Source organism: Varroa jacobsoni, unplaced genomic scaffold (genome assembly GCF_002532875.2).
Source record: "Varroa jacobsoni isolate VJ856 unplaced genomic scaffold, vjacob_1.0 scaffold_247, whole genome shotgun sequence".
Lineage (NCBI taxonomy): Eukaryota > Metazoa > Arthropoda > Arachnida > Mesostigmata > Varroidae > Varroa > Varroa jacobsoni.
In genome coordinates, this window is record NW_019213149.1 from 88070 (window position 1) to 111328 (window position 23259).

The 23259-nt window shown below is 41.6% G+C and overlaps 2 protein-coding genes and 1 long non-coding RNA gene across 3 annotated transcripts in view; 1 reads left to right on the forward strand and 2 right to left on the reverse strand.

The window, feature by feature from the left end:
• The window catches only part of LOC147753757 (uncharacterized), a 30310-nt gene extending 8339 nt beyond the window's left edge, over positions 1 to 21971 (forward strand). The window contains exons 2-3 of the long non-coding RNA XR_015310196.1: positions 15364 to 15552; positions 17978 to 21971. This is a non-coding gene — a long non-coding RNA (uncharacterized LOC147753757). The remainder of the gene's footprint in view (positions 1 to 15363; positions 15553 to 17977) is intronic.
• Tusp (WD40 superfamily protein Tusp) lies at positions 3030 to 15336 on the reverse strand. Its single transcript, XM_022829962.2, has 8 exons — positions 15148 to 15336; positions 14511 to 14772; positions 11762 to 11929; positions 10520 to 10873; positions 10002 to 10286; positions 9093 to 9540; positions 8513 to 8869; positions 3030 to 8138 (listed from the first exon to the last, which is right to left on the reverse strand). The coding sequence occupies exons 1-8, from the start codon at positions 15148 to 15150 to the stop codon at positions 7589 to 7591; spliced, it is 2427 nt and encodes an 808-aa protein (XP_022685697.2). The 5' UTR covers positions 15151 to 15336; the 3' UTR covers positions 3030 to 7588.
• Positions 16445 to 17683, reverse strand: LOC147753758 (tubby-related protein 4-like). Its single transcript, XM_086967510.1, has one exon. It carries the CDS (start codon positions 16931 to 16933, stop codon positions 16472 to 16474), a length of 462 nt encoding a protein of 153 aa, XP_086823636.1. The 5' UTR covers positions 16934 to 17683; the 3' UTR covers positions 16445 to 16471.
• Positions 21972 to 23259: the final 1288 nt, after the last annotated feature.

Sequence of the window (23259 nt, forward strand, 5' to 3'; positions counted from 1 at the left end):
GATAGCATGGCTGTCATTTTAGTGTTAGTACAACTGTAGGATTATTGCAAGAAGCACTCGATGGGAAAAAGAAAAACTGGGAGAAAAAGAGGAGGGAGCTACGAAAGCCCTGCCGTCGTTGTTGAGCTTACGATTCGCTAGGGCATTGTGCTGAAGCAAGGTTTTTCGATTCGAACAATTGTAGACAGACTGAATATGGTACATAGCACTACGTTGAGATGATCAACTGCCATTTCGAGTATCGGTACGCTGCACTATTTCGAATGGTTCGAATTTGGGACGAACAGAGAAAAGATTTAGTCAACGCATTCTGTAACATACAAAGTTACAACAAGTCCGACGAAGACACATGCGCGAGCAGGTCGCGCAGATGTCCAGGACGGAGGCGGAAATACAACGATTTCACTATAATCTCTACTCGACATAGCGCAAGTGCTGGCGATTTGTTTAGCGGCATTAAGAATAACAGAGGACTCGCGCAAGCACAACGTAAATGTAAGCATACAGCCTAAGGATGCATGGATGCACAGAGAGTTAAGGCCAATTCACGAACACGGATTATGCAGCCTCTAGGACCGAAGGGACTCGAGGAGTTCAACCTAAAAAAGCGGACCGTTCATGAGAGATACTATTTTTACAGCGATCTTACCCTAAGAGATTATTAGCTCGCAAACAAAAATTTCGGCTACTTCCTAAAGAAGAATAAGAAACAAAGGTGGTAAAGCGCTCAAGTGCAAAGAGCGGGAACATCGTAGGCGTAAGCAACGTCCCAAGATGATGAAAATCAAAGACGGATTTGGGTTGCAGCAAGCCATTTGTCATCAGCAATTGAATCTGACCGTGAAGATCGTGACGAGTCTGATTGATATAATTGCCTGCTTTGGCGCAAAATGCGAAGGCGACCGGATACGATGTCATTAAGCGAAGAAAAGTTGGCCTCAAAAAAACGCCTGATTAGGTGACCAAATACCTTGAAAGATATATTTAAATATTTCTTTTTATAAACTGACGCAGCCATTATCTTGGTTTGCCTAAGTAGATATAATAAATAATAAAGAAAAAAACATTTTCATTATGAAATACATTGGGACTTTTATTTGCACTAACGTACAGTCATCGCAGAGATTGAATACTTGTTAATAGCCATTAATGGCTGGATTTAGATGAATTTGTGCAAGTGCCATCACTTTATATTACCGTATCAAACCTACTGTCCCAGGCTCTTAATAAAAGCTAAGATTAAAAGATTTTTCTACAATGAAAAAAACCTTGAATAGGGTTTGTAAAAATAAATATTCCTACTTCTTCTACGAGATGTTATCACTGGTTAGGCTTTGTCTTACAGGGACAGTATTTTTCGCTTTATCTTTACGCCATATTTGAAATGCACAAGGAAAAAATATGGTTGATAAAGCCCTGACCTGTTGTGGGGCATTACAAATCTATCCTTTGCATAAGCATAGTAACTTGATGACAGTCTGCGATATGGGCACAGTCATAAGACGGGGCCCTTTTTCATATGATGCGTTTAAATATGTATTAGAGTTTATGGATAGGAAGTGAAAAGGAGGCACGCGAAACACTTTCAACGATATCGTTTACTTACCGGGGTGTGAACCGCGTATCTTTCTGGGTTTGGCTGGCTTGATTGAGAATTTGTCCAATTACGAATGATGATATTAAACTAAACTTATCTGCGCGGCATAGTCACACAAATGTGGCTATTGTGGATGAGCCGATCATCTGTCAGCTTCTTTAATTGTAGTTCATTTTTACCCCAGCTTGTATATGTTATTGGGATTTATCAGAAGCGTATTTTATTACACTGTGACAAAATCAAGCAGTAACGTTCGCGAAGCAGTCACACGAATCAATTGAGAAATCTATCTAGCGAAGCTTTAGGCATCGTCTGCATAGCTAAACAATTCGAGATGACGCACTCTGCTCTATCAGTAAAACGTCGATTCGATAGAAAGACTATATTAAGGCTTCTATTATTGTGTAAGCGTCTCTGTTGCGCATTAAACGGACGTTTGCGCAATCCTTTTTCATGCTTTAAAGATGGCGATTTAGTTTGCCGAACACCCTATTCAAACCCGAACAGTCGTTCTGCCTGTGAAAATCACCCACACGTCTCGAGGATGGACTGTGGTCCAGCCAACCTAGGCACAGTATATAGATTTCAGTCTAGGGGTGACTGATTCAAGTTTGCTAGCGTGCACCCAGAGACTGTATGTGTGTGAAAAAAGCAAATGCTTATGAAAACAGAAGCTAAATACACTTGGGTAACCGTAACATGGCACTGCGACCAGAAAATGGTATAGTTTCCAATAAAATTAGCTTCTTATCGGCGTTCGTTCGCTGTGAAACACAAACGCTGCCTAAATAAAACTAACTGATATCGTTTACGTACATTTTTAGATATTTACGTTAAAGAACAAGACAGTCTAACGGTCGAAAGCTAAAAGGCATTTCCAAAAGGTTCCAAGATTGTTTGAGAGCGTAAGGCGTAAAGGGGTAGCATGTAAGCGTTTCATTACAGCCACGAGCTGCCCTACGTTTCGTCGCATACATCGTGTAAATAATCTGAATGAAATTGAATTATTGTGGATCATTGCAACTAATACCGCAGTCGATTTCCAGCGACTTTTTTGATTTGTCAATCAATGACGATTAGAACGCGTCTTTAGTAGCTGGGGAAAGAAGCAAAGGTGTGACGGCCAGATAATTCTAGGGACGTTTTTCGAAAAAGGCCACAAACAATTGACTAAACGCCTATTACGATCTATATCTTTAGCCTTGGAGTTTGCTGGTCAATCCTCGTGCTAAGCGGATACAGTAAAATGTCTATTTGCAAAAGGTAGAATGTTGTATGTATCAATGCGCCTTCGGTAGCTCTACGCAGCGTTTTCTCGTCTCACGTTTATGCTAAAAGTAGCGCCACATTTCATTGAAGAAGCCAAAGTTCTGCCGGTTCGATTCGCTGGTTCAGTCTAATATGGTGTGAAAAAAAAAAAAAAAACAACGAATTACTGATGAAGCGAAGTAATACCTTCTTTATTAGCAATTGTCAGTAATTAATTAATTCGTTTTTGTTATATTTGCTGTTGTTATATCATCACTGTCGTTATTATCTGTTTGTTTCTGTTGTTACTATGTAAATAATATTTGTCGTTGTTGATGATGATGATGATGATGCGCTGTGTATCTTTGTCCTTATTGTGTATGCTGATCATGGTCTCCTTCATCGTGACATGTCGCTCTACGATCTACCTATTTGATGTCTGCTATCATCAGCATCGTGATCACCCCTCTTATCGACTTCATCTTTGATTCGGTCGCAGAAAAGTTCCATTTCCAGTGTAGTGTTGGTTGTTACTATACACAGAGATTGAAATGTTACTATCTGTTATTGGCTTGGACTGGGTCTGGCGATTCGTGTTAATCACCTGAATGTGCAATATGGCGGTATGAAGAGACTGACTGTTTGTGGAGAAAATTGTTTATGGACACGTTCGTAACAGCGAGGTTACGCCTGTGGCCTTTTTGAAGTGTGAGTTTGATCGCGTTTTTTATTGTCGTCGTCGTCGTTGTCGTCGTCGTCGTCGTCGTCGTCGTCAGAATGAGTCGCTTATAATGCGTTCTATACTCCGCTGTAGATATAATGCTTACACAAAATTCTATTTCTACTTCGGTACACCTTGCCATATGCGTTTATCTTTCTCTTTACGTTATATTATTCATCACCATACGCCCTATATAATTACCTCGTTATCACTAAAATTATCATTGCTATCATTAGTATCATCTTGCCATTCGTTTTTAATCTTTATCATAATCGTCATGTACAAATGCAATTCGGTCGACCCTATTCATATTCTGCTGGCACGCCAACATGACGCATAGAGAACGCTGCGCGACGGCAGCAGACAACGTCCTTGGCATGGAAACTAAAAACAGTAACAAATAGCATGGCGCTGGACGGGCATACGTTGCATTTTACAACGCTTCCAATGTCACGGTTTGTGATTTTTTTACCTCGGACATCACTGGACTCAAGAGCCGAACCGGAGCGATCAGGCTTAAGCCTAGTCAGGCTAACCGGAAGCGCCATGAATATGAATCACTCACATATTGTTTCCGTCACCTACTTGGCTTATTAATATTTTTCCGTTTACGTCATCATTGCTCACACCATCTTTTTGTTTGCGACTGGTATGGGAATGTGGCCCTGAACATTACCCACCGACGACTTCAACACTAAGAGCCGACATCCGCGACACATTTCCGTATCCGCTTCCTTGTCTCAGCACTTGGGGGACCATCCCATCATTGTGGTTAATTAGAGCTGGCTTCAAACTGATCCTGTTTACCGTTGCAATGTATTCATGATATATCATTAAATATATTGATGCGTGTGTATATAAAGGCCCTGGAAGGCGGCATAAAGTCGCAGCCTTCTTTGGGCGATCAACGATTAAGTTGACTAGTTAACTAATGGCGTAAGTTACGTGAAGACCTCTTCTGACCCAACCCCGGTCGTTACTGTTATGAGTTAGTGACGTATATTTTGATCCTCTTCATCATTTGTTTATCTTGTTTGTATATTTAGTTGTTGCTATCGTTGTCGCTGCTACTGCTGCCCTTGTTTTCGATCCGTGTACCGTAAGAAGGACCACCGTTTTATGGACATCACCACATTCAGCATGTATTTATATGCGAGAGTGGATCTATGTGTATGAACGAGCTAAGGACAACCAAAATATTGCACAGATCATGACTATTACTAGAGTTAGTCGTTGTCCGACAACAAAGGCAGGAAGGTGATGTCAAGATGCCTCCACTGGGAAGATCTCGTCACCGCCCTTATCCCATTGCACTAGCGTTCTACCATTACGATCGGGTTCCATCCGCTGAACGGCAAATCGCTCGACATTAAAGCGATAAACTCAACGTTTACGTCGTCTTCGTCGCATTTCGTTAACCATTAATTAAACCAACCACTGAGTTTGGCTTCTCATTACAGAAACGCTGCTTTCAACGTGTACTAGGCTCGGTTGTTGCGTCCATCCAAAATAATTTTTCCTATTTTGTATAGCTTCCTTAGCCGATAAAACTGTAGCAATAATAATAATCAGGATATTATAATAGCTAGCGTTATCCGTTAGCTCTAGAGACCCACACCATTCCTAGCTCGTGTAGCCCTTGAAGCTGGTCAAAAACAATTGGGATAATTTATTTTATTCGGTATTTGATTTAGTTGGCCTTATCTAACTTAGTGGAATATTGCCGTCGCCGTAGTGCCGCCGTTCAATATCATAATTACTACCCATTTTCAATGATTTTATTAAATGTTATTGAAAGCACAGACTTTGAAGTCAACTAGCTTAATGGCTCGTATCTTTTTTCCATTTTTGAACCTGATAGAAAGAGCTTGCTCAGTTGTGTTGTTGTTATTTCTGTGCATCGTATATCATCATTTCTTAATCGATAAACATCGCTTCGGCAAGAAATACGACGGCAGTATCTTTGGGCTCTCTTAAAATCGGAGAATGCTTGTATTATAGATTCAATTACTTTTTTCCAATTGGTGACATGGCCATTGGATACGTTTTTGCTTGGCTACGGGCGAACTCGACTATTGCGCACAATTTCGAAAAATTACCCACGATACAATATAGCGATTTTGGCTAGTTACAGCATTTAGTAGCGGTAACCATAGAAACTATTAGGGAAGAAGAAAAGCTACAAAGTTGACTTTTCCCTGTCGTCATCATCTATTGTAGTATCACCATTTATAATAGATTGATTAATATTATTATCATCGTTAATATAGCACGTAGAAATAGCCATGCGTTTGTGTTAGTTGCTGCTGTTGTTTTTACTGCTGCTTGCTTTCCGCACCGCATATTGGTGCTTACGCGGTCTATCCATGGTACCTATTACATTATACATGTTGCTATTAGTTTAAACTAATACTAGTAATAGAATAACTATAATAAGAGTATTATAATAGGTAGGTATGATACGATCGTTATGCCATATTAGAGTTCGTGTAACATATAGTATCCGTTCAGATATGGCACAAGTGGGCAAAGGTTGGTTACGTGATGATATCACCATCACAATCATTATTAATATCTATGTAATACATGCGGGAGATATATTCGTCTTTAGAGGTCTATTCCCTGTTTTCAATTTTTTTTCTAATGACATGGCACCTTAGGGTACGTTTGGCATGGCAACCATATCAAGGCGTCCTCCAGCGTTCATCCATTCTCTGTTATTATGATCATCATCGTATGATGTCCTGCCCATTCTTTCATTGCAGTTGGCTGGGCTTCTGATGCTGCCAGCCACTGCAGTAGCTCAATCACGCTCATTTCAGTTTTGTGTTCCCATCATTAGCTTAGAGCATTTCAGGTCCACCATTTACTGATCCTAGTCTTAATTTATTAGGCTTATTTTCTTTCCAGTGTCCCATTTTTATATTCACTTCGATCTGGTTGTTTCATGGTACATGGCTGGCACGGCATCAACACCGTAGCCTTCGCTCTCTTTTTTCTACTTTCGAGTTTCGTCTCTTTGGACTAGGGAAAATGTGTGAAAAGCGTCACATGCGTGAACGGGATATGACAACTAGACAAATGGCACCATTTGCGATACGCTTTCATGCACGACTTGTTGGACACAACACGTCACACGGAAATTACGTGATTTATATACTGTGTATCTAGTTAAAATTCTTATACGAACAGCGATACCATATCGAGCCTAAGTCATTGTAGAAAAAAATCAGGCGAGCAGTTGTGGCCACCAGCTGCTTCTCAACTTTTCGCTGCACTCCTTCATAGCTGTTAACCTTTTATTGAGGGTCATAACAATCTTATTCTCTAACGTTGTAACTATGGGCGCAAGTTCGCGACCATTGTTCACTTGGTTCTTGCCGTTTCTGATACTTTACAGTTGTAATTTAGCACATGGACAGATCGTCTGTGCCTTGGCCTATATATACCCTATGTGCAGATGTGTGTCGCGTTGGCGCTGTGATTCATCAATGATCACGTACTGTGCAACACATAGTGGCATGTTGAGATCGGCTGATAGGCGGCGGCCATTGATTTGATTGAGAGTGAGGCACTCACCCAGACACACACACACGCCCAGATACACCCACACACACACACACATTCACAAACACAAACACACACACCCAGATTATATATATATTCGTATTATTACATTAAGGACGTTATACGTAGATAAACAAATATGGAGACAGCGTGATAATTTTTCACTGATTCGCTCCACGGACGCTTCCCTTTACCGGCATCAGAGCTAAATTCGATTGAATTATGGATGTTTTTTTTTTATAGGATGTTAGACAAATCAGGCCTTCTCATTAGGCGTATTAATAGTTCTCTATGGCGGACAATACCGCCTATTACTCAGGTATTCAACAATAATTTGTGCCGTCGCAATTGACCCAGAGCGTGGTATCGGAAAGAGGAAAAGCATCGGTTGCTTTCTTTTGGTCTTTTGTTGATACTGTCCCTACATTTTTCCCGTCAGAGCTTTCACTCATGCATCATTTGAGACGCTGGGTAACGTTGGCTAGCGCGACTGCAAAGGCCTGCAAAGCACTGAAGGGATACTGGAAGTCGAGCGTGTACGCGTTGCCGTCGATACGGCCGAACTGCATTACTTGAGTGCCTTTAAACTCGATCTGGAAGTTTTTGGCAGACTCCTGGGTTACACGTCCCCCGAAATCGAGCTGGTACACCTGACTGACTTCGTTCCACAGCGGGGCCTTATTGTGCAAGGTGAACTCGCGGTACACAGGTTCAGGCGGTGTGATGCGCAGCTCCTGTTCGGCCTTGGCACCTGGCAGCATTTCCTGAGTGTGCACCTTCCCGTTGCCACCCTGACGTTTCTTCAGCTTCTTACGGATGTAGGCTTTCTGCAGTGATTCAAGATCTCGGAAACCGTCGGATATTGAGACGACGTCTTCGTTACTGCCCGCCGGCGTACTGTTTTCATCGTCCGAAGATTCGATCGTCGAACGAAGAGAGTGTTTTCGCACCTTGCGCAGCAACAGCGGGCTGTATAGTAAAGCCTTAAGATGATTCGTACTTTGCCTGAAAGGAAACAAAGTGAAAATAAATGAATCTCAATAAATGGTTTTATAGGTATTCGTTATTAGGTTTTTCAGCATAGTTTAGATCGACGATGAGCTCCGGGATATACGCGAATCATTAGTTTGTTTTTAAAACTGCAATTAGGTGAACGCGAATTATGCCTGCCCTTCCTCTTAGTAACATACTCCTTAGAAAACATAATGACTTTATTTGTTTACGTGTATCCACACGTACATAACTACTACTCATTCGTTATATTCGACATATAGTTATATTGAGTTTGATGTTTGATATATAGTTTGATGGTACAGAGGCTATATGAATATATGGTATGTAGTGTACTGTAGTTAGATATATATGCAGAAAAAACGAACTTCTTGTTCCGGCGGCGATTATTGAGATCCGGAGTCGTGGGCGTACTGCGACTGACGGGAGGACTAGCCGGTGGGGTTAAGCTGGGGCTCAATGAACCACCAACTCCAAGGCCGCCCAGACCCGAAGTAGTGTCCGCGTCCGAACGCACAATTCCGCTTTCTAGGATCGAGGCCGAAGTGGCGGAGCTCAGCGGGTTCATGAGAGGCGCAGGTCCGGGCGCTAGATAATGGCCAGGAAAGCCAGACATCACATGGCTAGTGGTGCTTGTTGTTGTCTGATGAAGATGATGATGACCTAGGGGGTCCCCAATGCCAGACGGAGGCGTTCGAAGGAGGTTGCCGCTATTAGTTGAGGGGCTGTCATAAGGAAGCAATGAATGAAGACGACATTTGAAGTGATGTTCGGTACGTAAGTGAAACGCTAACTTAACGGAATTTAATTACTGATAGCGTACTCACTAAATGAAATATAGTTTCGAGCGATCGAAACATGAACGCTCTATGCACAGCCAGCTTTTTTTTGTGTCACCCACTGACCTTCGTGTAAAGCAGAATGTCTTCGAAATTCGTTCGTACGTACCTGTTAGATCCAGACGTATTGTTGCTCCTATTTCGTCGTAGTGCAAAAGGTGAACTGCACGTCTTCGTAACTCGGTGGTTTCCGACATCTTTGCTAGCGGTATCATTCCGTTCGTCATCCGTGGCTTGGCATGCTTCGCAACAACAACCGGGCTCATCCACGAGACAAGCAGCTGTTTTGGTGTCCCCCGACGCCGCTCTCGAGCCGTCGGAATCAGCCGCTTTCGACGGCGACCCAGGAGCTGGTGCTGAGCGTAGTGTCAATCGTTTCGTGGTGTCACTCCGTGCAGGTGGTCTTCGTAGGCTTGTGTCGCGAATTACAACGTTAGGTGTCTCTGCTGACCCCGTACTATCTCCGGACGCCGCCAGGGACGGAATCACGCCATTCGGACGGCGATCCGCATTTTCTGTCGGCATTTGAACCAACATTATATCTGAAACTTCCTCTTCTAAATTGACAATGCCACCACAATTACCGAATGCAACCATAAGGTACAAGTGGTTAGTCTGATCTTTTGCATTCACATTATATGTAAACGACCCTGAACAAAAGAGATGTAAGACTCAAGGTAAACGTTGAATAAACCCACACAGGTGCTAGAATCTTGATTTATACGAGAAAAAAGATGCAGTTTATTACGTTGCCTTGTGGAGTAAATAGAAGTACATGACATACGCCCTTTTAATGGCACGCATTTAGGCAATTACGGCCAACGATTATCAATCGATTTTACAGAGCTAGGCTCTTTTGCAGTGTTCAAGTTGTATGAACTTCACTGGCTCGCTTCTGGATATACAAATTAGATTTCAGCGGTGTTATATTGTCTGTTCGATGTACGAAACCTGTGGCCTAGTGTTATAGGAATTGGACAACAGGCAGTTCTTTTAATTAGATAAGTATGCCGCTAACCATTGTCGATGTATTTGATATCGTTGGCCTTTTCGGCCCAGCGGGGCTCCGGAGTATGGACGGCCCGTACAATCTCACTGGTGGTTGAGTGCGGCATTTCTTCGACCGGTGATCCCTGATCGGGATCGACGCGACTATTGCGTTTGATGACTTTGCACGTTGGGGACGAACTAGACGAGTTCCGATGCAGCCGTCGTGCTGAGGCCGATGAACTGGATGAGATCGATGGAGAGGAACTTGACGATAGCTGCTGGTCCATGGGGCCAAATGACAGCCTCGATGGGCCTACACATATCAGCAATAAATGGAAAGCAAACATCAGAAACGCTGACTAGTCGAACCACTGCTATCAGCTCTGCATTGTTGCGGTCGCGTTGTTGCTAACCGATGTAACTATTTAAATCTTGTCTTTATTAATATTATTGTTTCAATACGATGATGAAGCCTACTGCTTCGAAGTAAATACTGATATTCCAAGAACTTTTAAACAAAAAAAAAAAAATTAGGAACTAGTCTACCTGGAACGGGTGAGGTTTCTCTCGACGGATCAAGCGAGTTAGCGGCAACAGCATTCCCTCCGCTCGTAGCGGAGGCGTTCAGTACACCTGTACCAGCTGCTACGATGATCGCTGTCGGCATGTTGTTTCTATTGTTGTTGTTGTTGCTTGGCCCGTTTGGCGTCAAGCTACCATTTATAGAAAGGTCGTTGAGTGAGTGCAGGGACGTTTGTGTTGCTACACTTTGTATGACGGCAGAGCTTGACGTGGTCGAGATCGTTGAGGAGGCTCCAAATGAGCCGTGTTGGAGGGATATTTGGAGCGTTGATGGGTGCGAAGTTCTCGTGAACGATAACACTTCTTCTGCTACATGTACTATAATATATCGAGAATGGCACACATTAAAATACATTGTAGGTGAAAAAGAACATAGGAACGAAAAAAGAGTGACCGGATGATAAAAACGTGGCATGCCACCGAAGAAGACGGCAGCCATTCATTGACTCAGCCGAGTCCAACGAGACGAACGATCCTACTGATTATTGTTGATCCTGCTGATTATGCTACATTACCAGATGTATTATTTAACCTTTTAAATTATGTTTAGAATGTTTTTGGTAAGACAGCGGGTGTATGCGGAACGAGGGATCGGCTCAATGAGCTTGCGATCCTAACAATTACTACTGCAAGTCCATAGTCTGAGCAATATATGCATTTCGTTCGCTTGTCCCAACTCAATTGCAAACAAAGATAACGTACGTAAGAATGGCTTGTCTTGAAATTTCTGATTGCCGTCCATGGCGGTGTCTGTTAACTCTGATTTATGTAATAGGGTTACCCCATCATGATGCTATATGTTTGGTTCAGTTGCAATCAGCCCAGAACAACTATAATGGAACAGCGGTTTGCCATGCATCTGCTAATATATTTTTGGTCTTGAAAGCAAAATCTTGACCCACATTCAAAAAGTTCACATTTTCCGGTTGTTCCATTTCTTGTAACGTAGTTTAAAAGCTCTAATTTCGGTATTAATACCAGAAAAATTATCCGTTCAATAAAGTCTATACGATCAAATGGTGGTAAATTGAAAAAAAAAACCCAAGTACAACAATATGTTGCAATTTATGGGAAAGAGTGCTGAGCTAGCTATATCGTACGTTTAGTGTCGTTTAAAATAGAGAGATCCAGTAAAACGTTAGCTGCAACAGGCGACCTATATGATTTCGCATTTAGAAGGCAAGGACTTAACTGTATGAGGCTTACCTTCATTATCACCATCGAGTTCGAGATCATGCGCTGCCAACTGAGCATAGGTAAGTGCGCAACGCTGCTTTTTAGGAGTCATTGGCGCAATTGGAGGTGGGCTTTCGGTTGCCCTAGCACTAGCTCCACCTATGTTACCTCCGCAACCTGCGTGTCCAGAATTGTCAGCTGAAATTTGTGTAAAAACGTATACAGTTATAGACGATCTACCTATTTTAACGCCGTATGGTTTCGCTTGTACTGGGTTTCCTATCTTTGATAGCTTTTCGAACAGTGGAATTAAAATCTGTCGTAAAGAAGAGCACATAACAGGAAAAAAGCTACGACAAATTCGAAAGTGAATGCTAATAAACTGACGCGGCACTTCTGTCGTTGTAATAATAGTATATAGCAATTACATAGAGTTATATACATCGTTTACCGGCAAAAAAATCTTGGTCAAATAGTTTAAAGGCTCAAGTAGCATTAGTTATGTTGCAGCAATGGGTGCCGTCTGATTTGACCTGTCATCTCTGGACGCAAGCAGATGGGCGATCGAAGTGAGTGTTCGCTTTGTCTTTAGGAAAGGCTACGACCACCAGCTGAAGGGATCGGGGAGTTTATAAATAGTTTATATTATATTATTGTTTGACCACTCCCGGATTAATTGGGTCACAACGGGGAATAAAAATTGAAAATTATTTTTATGCTTTAGTTTTAAGATTCCAGCTGGAACAAGAATAGGTAGTTTAACGATGCTTTTGCGTGCGCCATAAGCGTTATTCCTAACGGCCACGTTTATTCAATATAACCACCACGCACCACGATTGCAGCTTCATTCATATTTTCCCCTCTTAAACGCCTGTTACTTCCTGTACAAAAAAAAGTTAGTTGTACTAAGAATGGCTTTTTTTAACCATTGTGATCAGTTTTCGAACCGTTTAGATCTAAACTTTATGGAAGATCCTCTTGTCTGTTCCGTGAAAGTCTTTTTTAAAATTTACAGAAAATATATGAAAGCTGGTGATAACGTAGATCATAAAAAATTCTTTTTCTTTTTATTTTAGTATGGATTCCACTGGCTTGGATAAATGCTAATTTTCAGTCCAATGAATTAATTAAGGCATTCCCGATAGAATAAACAGCGTCCCAAAGCCCCACCACTTCTTATAGTAAAAGTTATCGTGTACAAAGGGGCGAAGTACTTTTGTGAGATTCTTGTCAATCAAAATGACAGAAGTAATTATTAGAAAAAAAAATTCAACAGTTCTATTTCTCGATCAGTGACCTCAAACGTGCAACAATTGTGTTTAACCTTCATTTATATTACTTATGATCACCATTTGCATTGCTGTCTTTACTGCCGGTCTTCTATAACAGACACCATGAAGAAAACGCGTCACGTGCCGTGAGTTTCTACTTCTTTCTTTCTTTCTTTTTCGCTCTCTGTGTGTGTGTATTTAGATGACTGCATATAGACAATGTTCTCTTATAGAAGTCTGCGCTTCTTTGTGTATATATGTGTGTCTTTGCGCATTCCATACGATAGTCCATAGTGTCCTTCGATCTCGCGACCCGTCATGCCCTCGTTTTTTTCTCAACTCTCAACCATTGAAAGTCTGGTGGGTACAAATCTTATCTCATTCTTTCTAGTGGTTTATGATTTTCACGGTAGAAGGTGGCGAATGCATGGCTGCTATTGGCGCTGGTGCTGCTCCTAACTAGGAGGCGGGTGCGCAAATCTATTCTATTCGAGACGGAGAAAAACCCGGTACATGGAACAGAGCACATACTTCCTTAAAACAACCCTTTTATGCTAACGCTCGTAGGGAATAACGTTGATTGCATTGGAGCGGCAAGAGCGACGACAAGGGCTTGAAACAAGGAGGAAGACTGGATGGACCTGCGTTTATATCTCTACAGAAAAGTTACAGACTACGTAATCACGTCTCCTGTTTTCTTAGGCCTCGCCTCCATTTCTGATTCCTTAGCTACCCCAGTTATTTCTTTCTGCTGAACTTCTCGCTGATCTAAGGACATTAAAGTAGTTAGACTCTGGTCTGATCGGCCCTCACTTTTCTATCGTACTCAGCCGAGCTGACTCATCTCCTTTTGGTAGGCTTCTAAAACGCGTACATGTATAGACGTATATAGATATAGGGAACAGCTAATTGTAGTGCCGGAATTGAATAGCACTTTCCTCTCCTCCACTGAATACCTAAAAAATAGTAGAACTAAGTAGTCGCAACAAGCCCATCAGTGTTTATATTACCCTGATTATTAGGGGCAGGTCTTTCCATAACAATAAGTCTAATACAACAGCTACAAGCATAATGTTCAATATAAAATTAATTGATTTTACTTTTTCTGGGTATTAGTTATTCTAAGGACATGTAGTCAGGCAAAGATAAAGGGCCACTGTACTTACTAAGCATTTAAGGATATTGCTCTACTAAGTATATAATACTTTTAGGTTTTGTAAGAGGTCAGTTTATCAAATTTGGAGAACTTGTGTGGCAGCTATCTTTCTGGGAGACATTTTGTTCGTTCAGAAAGCGGTCGTCGAAGTGATCTCAAGCGTAATGAGGCTAAAATAAAAAATAAAAATCTGCTCGCTAACAATAGAAACAACCGTGTACTAAATAAACTGACATATACACACACTGACAAGGCAGCCATGCATTTCTTCCACATACGTCTTACGTGCGTATATATTATTATATAAGAGCGTAATAAACACTAGGGTAAAACTGGTCAGCTGAAGACTTACGTGGCAAAAGATCGTCATCATCTTCGCTAAATGATGGCGTGCTTTGCAGGGCTCCGACCCCTTTGTTCTTACTGTCGGGGCATAGCCGCGTGTTTGAGTGGGGCTTGGGTCCCTGGAGTTCCTTGATGATGAGGGTCATTTGTCGCGGCTGGAGATGCAGAAGGCTCGTACGATATGATACCATGCCCAATACTGCCGGAAGCCAATCGACAAGACCAAGCAGCTTGAACTTCGTCCCCCAAATATTCGATGTTATGGCCACCTGTAAGCAATGGAAACAATGTTTTAGAATGTTTTTACTATTTTAACGAATAGGTTTCTTCAAAGCAAAACTCCTCTTTAGAAATTGCGGAGTTACATCGTAAGGTGGTTTCGTTTATTTAGAAAATCGGAGCGGACTAAATTTATAACTTTAACTTCAACTCCCTAAGTCGAACATAAGTTCCGAACGAAATCAGAAACTGGTAAGCCCACTTTTAATCATTTCAACCTTAATGCTATACTATTGATTTCACAGCATAAGAGAGACAATAAAGATATCGTTAAACGCTTAAATGGGCAAGACAAAAACTATTCCTGCTTGAGGATTTGATAGCCTAAAGCGAGCGATAAGATAAAAGCGTGGCTATAAACTTACCATTTTGTCATTTTCAGGCAACTGGTCAACGTAGGTATTCTCTTTCCTTTGGGTAGAGGAGTCTCTGGATTCGATTCCTTTCGTCCCTAATCCCTGTTGGTTAGCTAGACACCCATGTTGGCCGTTGTAAGTGATGCTATAATTGTTGCTATTGTTGCTGTTGTTATTATTATTGTTATTGCTGTTCGCGTTACTGCTATTCGATCCTCCTCCAAGGAGCACTGCACTGCTGAGTAGGTGTCTTCGAAATCGTCTTCGACGCTGTACGCGGGGCGATGCATGACAACCCATGCCACTGTCTTCCGCCTCGGAGTCGGAAGATACTGCAGGTGTACATCGACCGGAAACATTCGGCGTTCCCTGCAAAGAAAATGATAACGTTGAATGAGAAGGAAAACATCTATGGTAAATGTTTGAAAATCTAAATTTCGGTTCCTATTGTGCAGTCTGTTCTTTTGTATACCCTTTCTATTCGAATAATAGAAATGCAAAACCTCATAACCCAAGTGAAGATAGAATAGCCGTCATATACAAATAATTGAAAACTGTAGCCACAAGACAAACGACTAGATCAACGCGTCCATCAAAGCTGGGAATAAACAAAATAAAAGAAGAATAGGTTGGGGCATAAAGATGCCTCAAAGGTGCATGTATTGCATAAACTCGTCCAATAAAAGGGCGAAAAAATTCATCAGGACGATAAAATTGTTCCTGGCAACGAGATCTTAAAGAATAGCATCAAGTAGAAAGAACTGATCTGGAAAATCACTAGTCAGGTATGTTATTTTTTGGCGTACTAATAATCCTTGGAAGCCGACGAATTCAACTTTACGGAAAATAATCACGTACTGCTCCATTGCAGGCCGTACCGCAAGGAGACAGGCCACAATTGAATCCTCTAACATATACATCAAGGAGGAAGGACGTCCTATAGGGCCACACAACGATGTCACAATGTCACACAACGATGCTCAATATGCCAAGGCTATTGTTCATATTTGCCCAACGCTACTTACGGCAGTTTACTCATTTCCAGAGCTGATTTTCCCGGTGGACCAGGAACCGCAAATTCTTTTATACAATACAACTACAAAATAACTTTAGGCTTAAGATCTTGCTCAACCAACCTTTTTGTCTACGGGTGGGGCTCTTGTAGACGGCGTTTCGTAGTTTCGAAATTAAGTGTATCATCTTTAGATATCAACTACACATGATTGTACTTAACATTGTTATTATACTATTTATGTAAGATAAAGGTACCTATAGGTACTGTACGGTAACTTACAAACAACACCTACTATTCATATATAGTAGTAGGCTTTGTTCAATGGAATTTTGACCTGCAATCCGAACTTACTTGATTGCTACAGGATGAGTTGAGCCCGCTGCAATTGTTGTGCTGCTGTTGGTTATGTTGTTGCATCGAATACTCAGCCTGTGGATCATAGATGACAAACTCGGGCCGTAATTTACTTGCCCTTCTGCCCTTGAGTAGGGGTACAAGACCCCCTAGAAATTCGAGGAACAGCGTATATGTGGCACTACCAGCAGCTGCGTCCTCATCGTGCCTAACTACCGTACAGTGCAGACGGATATTGTGACCTGGCGGACGAGAGACGAACTCTCGTAAGCGCTCTGGCTGTGGCAGTGTGCATTTGACCGTCTGACCGAAGAGGTTGGCAACAAGCGCTCGCAACCGGGCTGGTAAGTGCAGGCGGGCGACCTGCTGTTCGCACTGCAGCGCCCTGTGGATCGTTAGACGTGACAGAAGTTGAAGTGACGCCATTCGCCGTGTTACCCAGGCGATATGGATGACGTTACCAGTCGCGATAAACAGACGCTTGTCATTGTGGCCTGGAAATCAACAATTCATGTCATGCACATGATTATAGCGAAAAATAGAAACGTACGAAATAAGAAGGATGTCGGAAGAGAAACGAATAGTGTTAGAGTTGTTATTGACAAGTCCGATTTCATAGGAAGAGCCAAGCATTGATATTTCAATAGTCGCAGCATGGCTACATAGAAACGTTACATGATATTACTATTCGACTGTCCCAATTTTTTCGTTAGGTAAGGGACACTATCCGTTCCAACTTTCATAATAATTGTTTCGTCCACAGAACGTCGATATTCAGGATTTTCTTCTACTTTTTCTGTTTCTCTTCTCCACTTTTTTACTATAAAAACGTGTGATCAAATAGAACTTTCAAGTTCGCCACATATGTTTGTTTGCTTCTCTTCTTTGTTGATTACGTGTTACGTCTCTTATTTTTGTAATCTCTTTTGATCTACATTGCAAATTAGGTCACAGCAAAGCATAAAATGATCGAGCTAAGCGAACTCTGTTTTGATTAATTGTCCATGAAGAAGGTTCTATTCCAATGAAATTTTCGTAAACACAGACTGCCCCATCCATCTATGACTTTCTTTACCTAATATCAGATATACTTATTTATCAATCTGATAACAAGCGTTTCTTGTCAGTAAATTGCTATTGTAGTATCAATTTTTCAGTAGCTATAATCAGCACTAAAATGATTGATACTACTAACTAAGTACTTACTGATTCGCTAAATTCTCAATAAATTATGACTGACGTATGACAGTAGTAACTTGCTAATAAGCTACGTAGAGATGAAAAAAAAGTCGTACGATTTACGTAGCCTGAGGCTAGATACTTTTATATGCTTATATATTAACTTCTAGTTTTCCGCTTAATTTAAAAAAATAGGTCTAATGCAGTGCCAAATTAAAGCCTTACAGAGCATATGACTAGACCTTCTAATAATCTATCGTTTTTTTTTTTTGCTGATTTCGCTATCTTTAGCTGGGCCTCCGGGATTGGAGAAACTCAAATGTGGTCTAGGCAGGATTGACCCTTCACGTAACCTGCTGACATTAGGGGCGTCAGTTGAAGCCTTTCGTGATCGTTACCTGCCACGATTGTCGCCAGCACTCTAGCCAAGCAATGTTTATTAATAACCTCTCCACCCGACGGAATCGACCTGTACAACGAGCTCTAAAATGGGGAGCTTGGATTTGCGGAATGTAGGATTGGGGAGGTGAAAGTCCGCAAGGCATTTCTCGAAAAAGCCGGTTACTGGCTGGTTTGTAATATGCCCTTTCTTAAACAACGATTGTGTAGTTAGTAGCTAGAAAGAATAGCCCGAATAATGGGAAGCTCGATGGGAAGACCTCAGCTGTATGGCTGTAGAAAGTTCGAGCATGACACTTCACTCAAGAAGCATAAAAAGTGTACAGAAAAACGACCTCGAAGTCGTCAAAAAGCGGCGACACCTACAAAAGCTTAATGAAGGTATCGAGCTGGAGGACGGAGAGAAGAACGATTGTTGAATAGTAAAGTATCTTTAGTTGCCATGACACACAAGTTTCATGAGCTTACTTAACTCGCTGCTCCTTATCAGAAATCTGCTTACTGCCTATTACGTTGAAACCGTGTAGCTCAACACGTCTCATTGTAGCTAATAGGGCTATCCAGCAATGAAAAACACTACCTTAGTCGATGTACTGAACTAAAGAACAGTTGGCAACACACGATTCTACTTTTACGTTACCCATAAATTGCAATACTGTCACTTATTGTCGTGATTGATTGATTGATTGAATATTTTAGCTTGACATACCCCAAGTGAGCGCGGTAACAGGCTTCTGTGCGCAGGGAATGGGCGCCACGAATCTAAGGCTGCCTGTATCTGCGGTATAGAATTTTGCCAGATTTCGGTAGCTGCCTGGAGTAGGTGTTGCGGCACCGGGTTCTGGATCAGCTACTCCCGCTACCGCTAATGTTTCGCCGCTATTCGACCATTCTAACTTAATACCTGAAATAGAAAATTGAAGAGACGCAGACACATAAGCCATACCAACACCCATAGACACACAGTAAACAATTTAGTTTATTTAGTTACAAAAATCACTTGTGCTGTCGCTGAGTTTATTGATGCATTTGTACACTGTGAGAGGAATTATATACAAGTGCATATGTGTGTAAGGAGTTGTAGTACTAACCTTTTAGGCCGGTGTGCACAACGATAGGTGTTAGGTCGTCATAATTTTTCATGAGGTAGATTACGCCTGTAGCGAAGGCTACTGCAAGTACCGCTTGCGGTACGCCGGGCGGCCCTGTACCGCCAAGACTGCCAGCGCCGCCTAGTGGGTGGCCCTGTGGATCCGCTGACTGATCAGACGCGCCCGGTGCAGGCTGGTCAACGTCAGTTTCCTCCATCTTGAACTTTTCGCATGACCAGGCCATCGCTATAATGGGAGTATCGCGGCACACACTCAGCTGTGCAACGACTTCTCCGTGGACGTCGTTGACAAGAATTTGGCCGTTCGACGTTCCAAATAACACCTGTAAAATAGTAGGGACACCACTCGCTGTTACAGGGACTGAATGTCTATATGTTTGGAATTAGGATCGATACGATGGATAATAATATCATTCTTACTTGAGTATTGAATCGTTTTCAAGATTGAATTAGGTCAGTGTACGTATAAATATGTACGTGTTTACACATTAAGAATATATGCTTTTTTCTAGCATGTAAGGCTGATTCTTTGATTTGTTTCCTTTCTCAGATAGGTCGATGTGAAACTGTAGTGAACTGGAAGCGCCTTGTTTCTTCAATGCCCAAAGTTATTTGAAATCACTAACTGGATTGAAGTCGTCGTGTTTTAGGTCGCGAAAATCTGTGGATCTCCGTCGAATTCATGATTAGATCACCATATCAGGGGCTTAGCAAAAGGATAATTTTGTAGATCGTTAATTCACCGCTTGTTCCCAACTATTGTCTGCCAACGCATTGTGGCCTGGCGTATACAAGTTGATAGCACAACGAGAACTATTCCTGATATGGCATCTAAATGCATCCAAATTGATCACAGATACGCTTATTCATTTGTCCGACTTGAAATCGTTTCGCGGTGAAGAGTGTTTTAATATGAATTATACTGGCTGCAAGCAATTTTAGTTGAACCCCGAAGCGGGACTCGTAGATGTAGAAATCTACTAGGCTCATGTGTGTAATTTCCGACCTGTTAGCACGACTGCTACTGTAGATATTAGCTCAACAAGTTACCAAATTGTATAACTTTGCCGTTTTCCTCTACGATCAATGTTTAATTAGATCTATGATCCTGGCCGAATGTGTGTTCAGCAAATACAAATTACATTGTAGGTAATGGTTTTCATTAGTGTCAATTATTGTACTGCTAACAGCGCAATCCTCTCGCATTCTCGAAAACATTTACAGCAGATCATTGTGTAGGCGAGTTTTTCCGTGGGATAAAGGGTGAGATCTGTTTGATGGATGTATTATGATATTAGTGATTCAACCAACTTTTTGACGGCCTTGACGCCAACGGTTCTTAGGACACTCTCCAAATTGATAGTAATAACTTGTCCATTTTTGCAATCCTATGTAATATTTAGCTTCATGTGGACAAGAAACTCCTGATCAATTCATTACCCTAGAAGGTTTCGGTTTTTTTTGATTGCGCAGAGCAAAAGTTTAATTTTTTGTAAATAAAAAAAGACAGCGGGTGACGGCAACAGAGAGAGAGAATACATACAAGATGCTATTTTACAATAAAATCTAATTTTTTAATCAAAGTCAGGTAATAATTCCACGAAAAACTGCTCACGAACAACCGTAATTAGTGGCTTCTTTAAATGACATCCAGAATACAGTAACCACCTCATCTTCAGTCTCACTGACGGCATCACCGTTGAGCGAATCGGGAGCAGCTGATAATTACAATCCCATTGAATAGTAGCACGTTCCAATTGTTGACACAGGGTCATCTACATTGCTCGGAAAATTCCTACAACGATTGTAGTACTCCCGATGAGATTCTGCTTTACCCTGCCTGACGTTCATGTAAGACAGATGCTATCGACTGTACGGTTATGCGGATGACCTGCAGAGCAAAATTCATCGAGGGTATTGCGCGGTACAATCCAGGCCGCTGTCTTTTGCGATCTGTCAAATTTTGGTAGAAACCAGATCCCTGAGAGGAATTCGGAAAGCGACTTCTTTTGTTGCTTCCACCTGCTAGAGGGAAAAGACTTTTTTTTTTTGCTTGACGTTGTTGCTTATCTTCACAGAATTAAGACTGGAATACAAACGAGCAAATAAGTTGCTAGAATAAGCGTACACGAAGGGTGCTCGGCGGTCGTAGGTGGCAAGGCATGACCGTTGAATACTATGAAAAATGTTATACCATGCATTATTCAGTTTTTTACAATAAATAAAAAAAAAAATAGAGTTTTTCAGATACTTCTAAACAAGTTAATAATTATCTTATGTATTATCTTCAATTACAAGGAAAAGCACCGTCACAGAACTGGACACTGCTCTGCGCCGCTGAAAAATAGATCGTATCTATCTCTCTAAACTTTTACCAGAACAACGATTACTCGAGTCATGTGGGGTAGTGTAGGATGCGTGCTTGCAATCCAATTATTCCTTGACAAATAATAGGGTAAATCTTTTAAACATCACTTATGCAAAGAATGGAACTATAAAAATGTGTGATGATGATTCCATGAACAACGGACATATCGATAACAACGTAGATCTGTGCTATGGTTGTCCAGCGTGTTTATGCTGAGCACACTATAGCAATTTAATAACTTCTACCCTGACGAAATAGTAGGATTTGTCTGGAAGTTGTTTTTACTCAGTGAAATTTTGCAAGAATCTAGATCATTATGTACAGCGGCGTAGTGATATGACATTTGGCGGTGTGTGATTCCATTAAATAAAAATGTTTTCAGTAAAATTTCGATACAGGTTTATGAATTGAAATTATTGGCGTTATTACATTATTCACAAGGTAGTTCTTATGTATCAATAAGGTCGTCTAAGCTAGAAGAATGCTATCGATTAGCTATGTAGACGAACGGGATAATTTCATCGCGTTCATTAGATACGAGTCAAACTTTTTTCGTAAATGTATATGTACTTTTTTTTTGTTGTTTTTTTTTAGCTTTTTAAGGTTGCATTGGTGTAAGTATCTTTCTTATAGATGTTTTTTATGCTGACAGTCTTCCATTTACTGGTTTCCCTTTGAAAGTTTGTCAGTCAAGCGACTGAACTTGAGTGTACCAGTTCTGTTTTGCATCGCTTCTATATATTTGTTTCACAGAAGTTCCACTTGCTGTACCACTGAGCTCGTAATATTTTCGGAGTCCCTCTTGTTCACTTTACTGCACCAACTCAAGCTGCTGTTCGAAGGATACTTTTGGTCCTCGCGGTAGGTCATCCATAATAAAGAGGTCCGTTTGGATCTTTATTCTAGGCCACTACATTACCCGTTACTTGCTACCGTCAGCCATTAATACTGCGCCGTTTGGCAACCAACGAATGGTTTAGCCGGCCAAAATGGAACAACCAACGGAGCTTCGTTGCTCCTATATAGCGCTATTCGCTAGCTATCTACCGCTGCTGCTACCACAGCTGGCTAAACGAGGAAGGCACTTCCGGAATCCCAGTGAGTTTACTTCCGGTTGACCAGCTTTAAGGGCTGTTCAGCACAACGTGGTCTGCCTTCAGTCGGTCATCAGCTAGGTCCTAAACGACCCTGTCAAGAGTAGCAGTCGTAGGAGTAATGCCTGTTCGCACGGTAGATACGCTGTTGCGTAGAATTTAAAGCCCCGTATCCAAAGAAAAAAGTGATGTGAGACAGATTTGTAGACAAAGGCCCAGTCAGCAGATAACCTAGTCACCAATGAGATCTCGTCAGTTGTATCGCTGGGGCAGCCTCAAACCCCCAGGGGGTACCGCATGTAGAAAGTAACTTTCCATATTTTTTTTCTTTAAGAGTATGGCCCAACTTATTTAATAGGCATAGCTGCAGTTAAACAGCAACTCATTTTAGCCTAGCCCTTAAGAGTTTTATTATGTCAATTAGCAAAAAGATGGAACCAGCCTGCGCCTTGCGGATAAATGGCCTGTCCTCCATCAATGCCTGAATGTGAGCTGCGCGGTACAAACAAATAGAGAAGAAATCTTGTGCTGTAATGTAGGCTTGAATATTACTTGTCAACCGACTATCGAGGCCAGCACTAACTTGTCGTAACTATCCGAC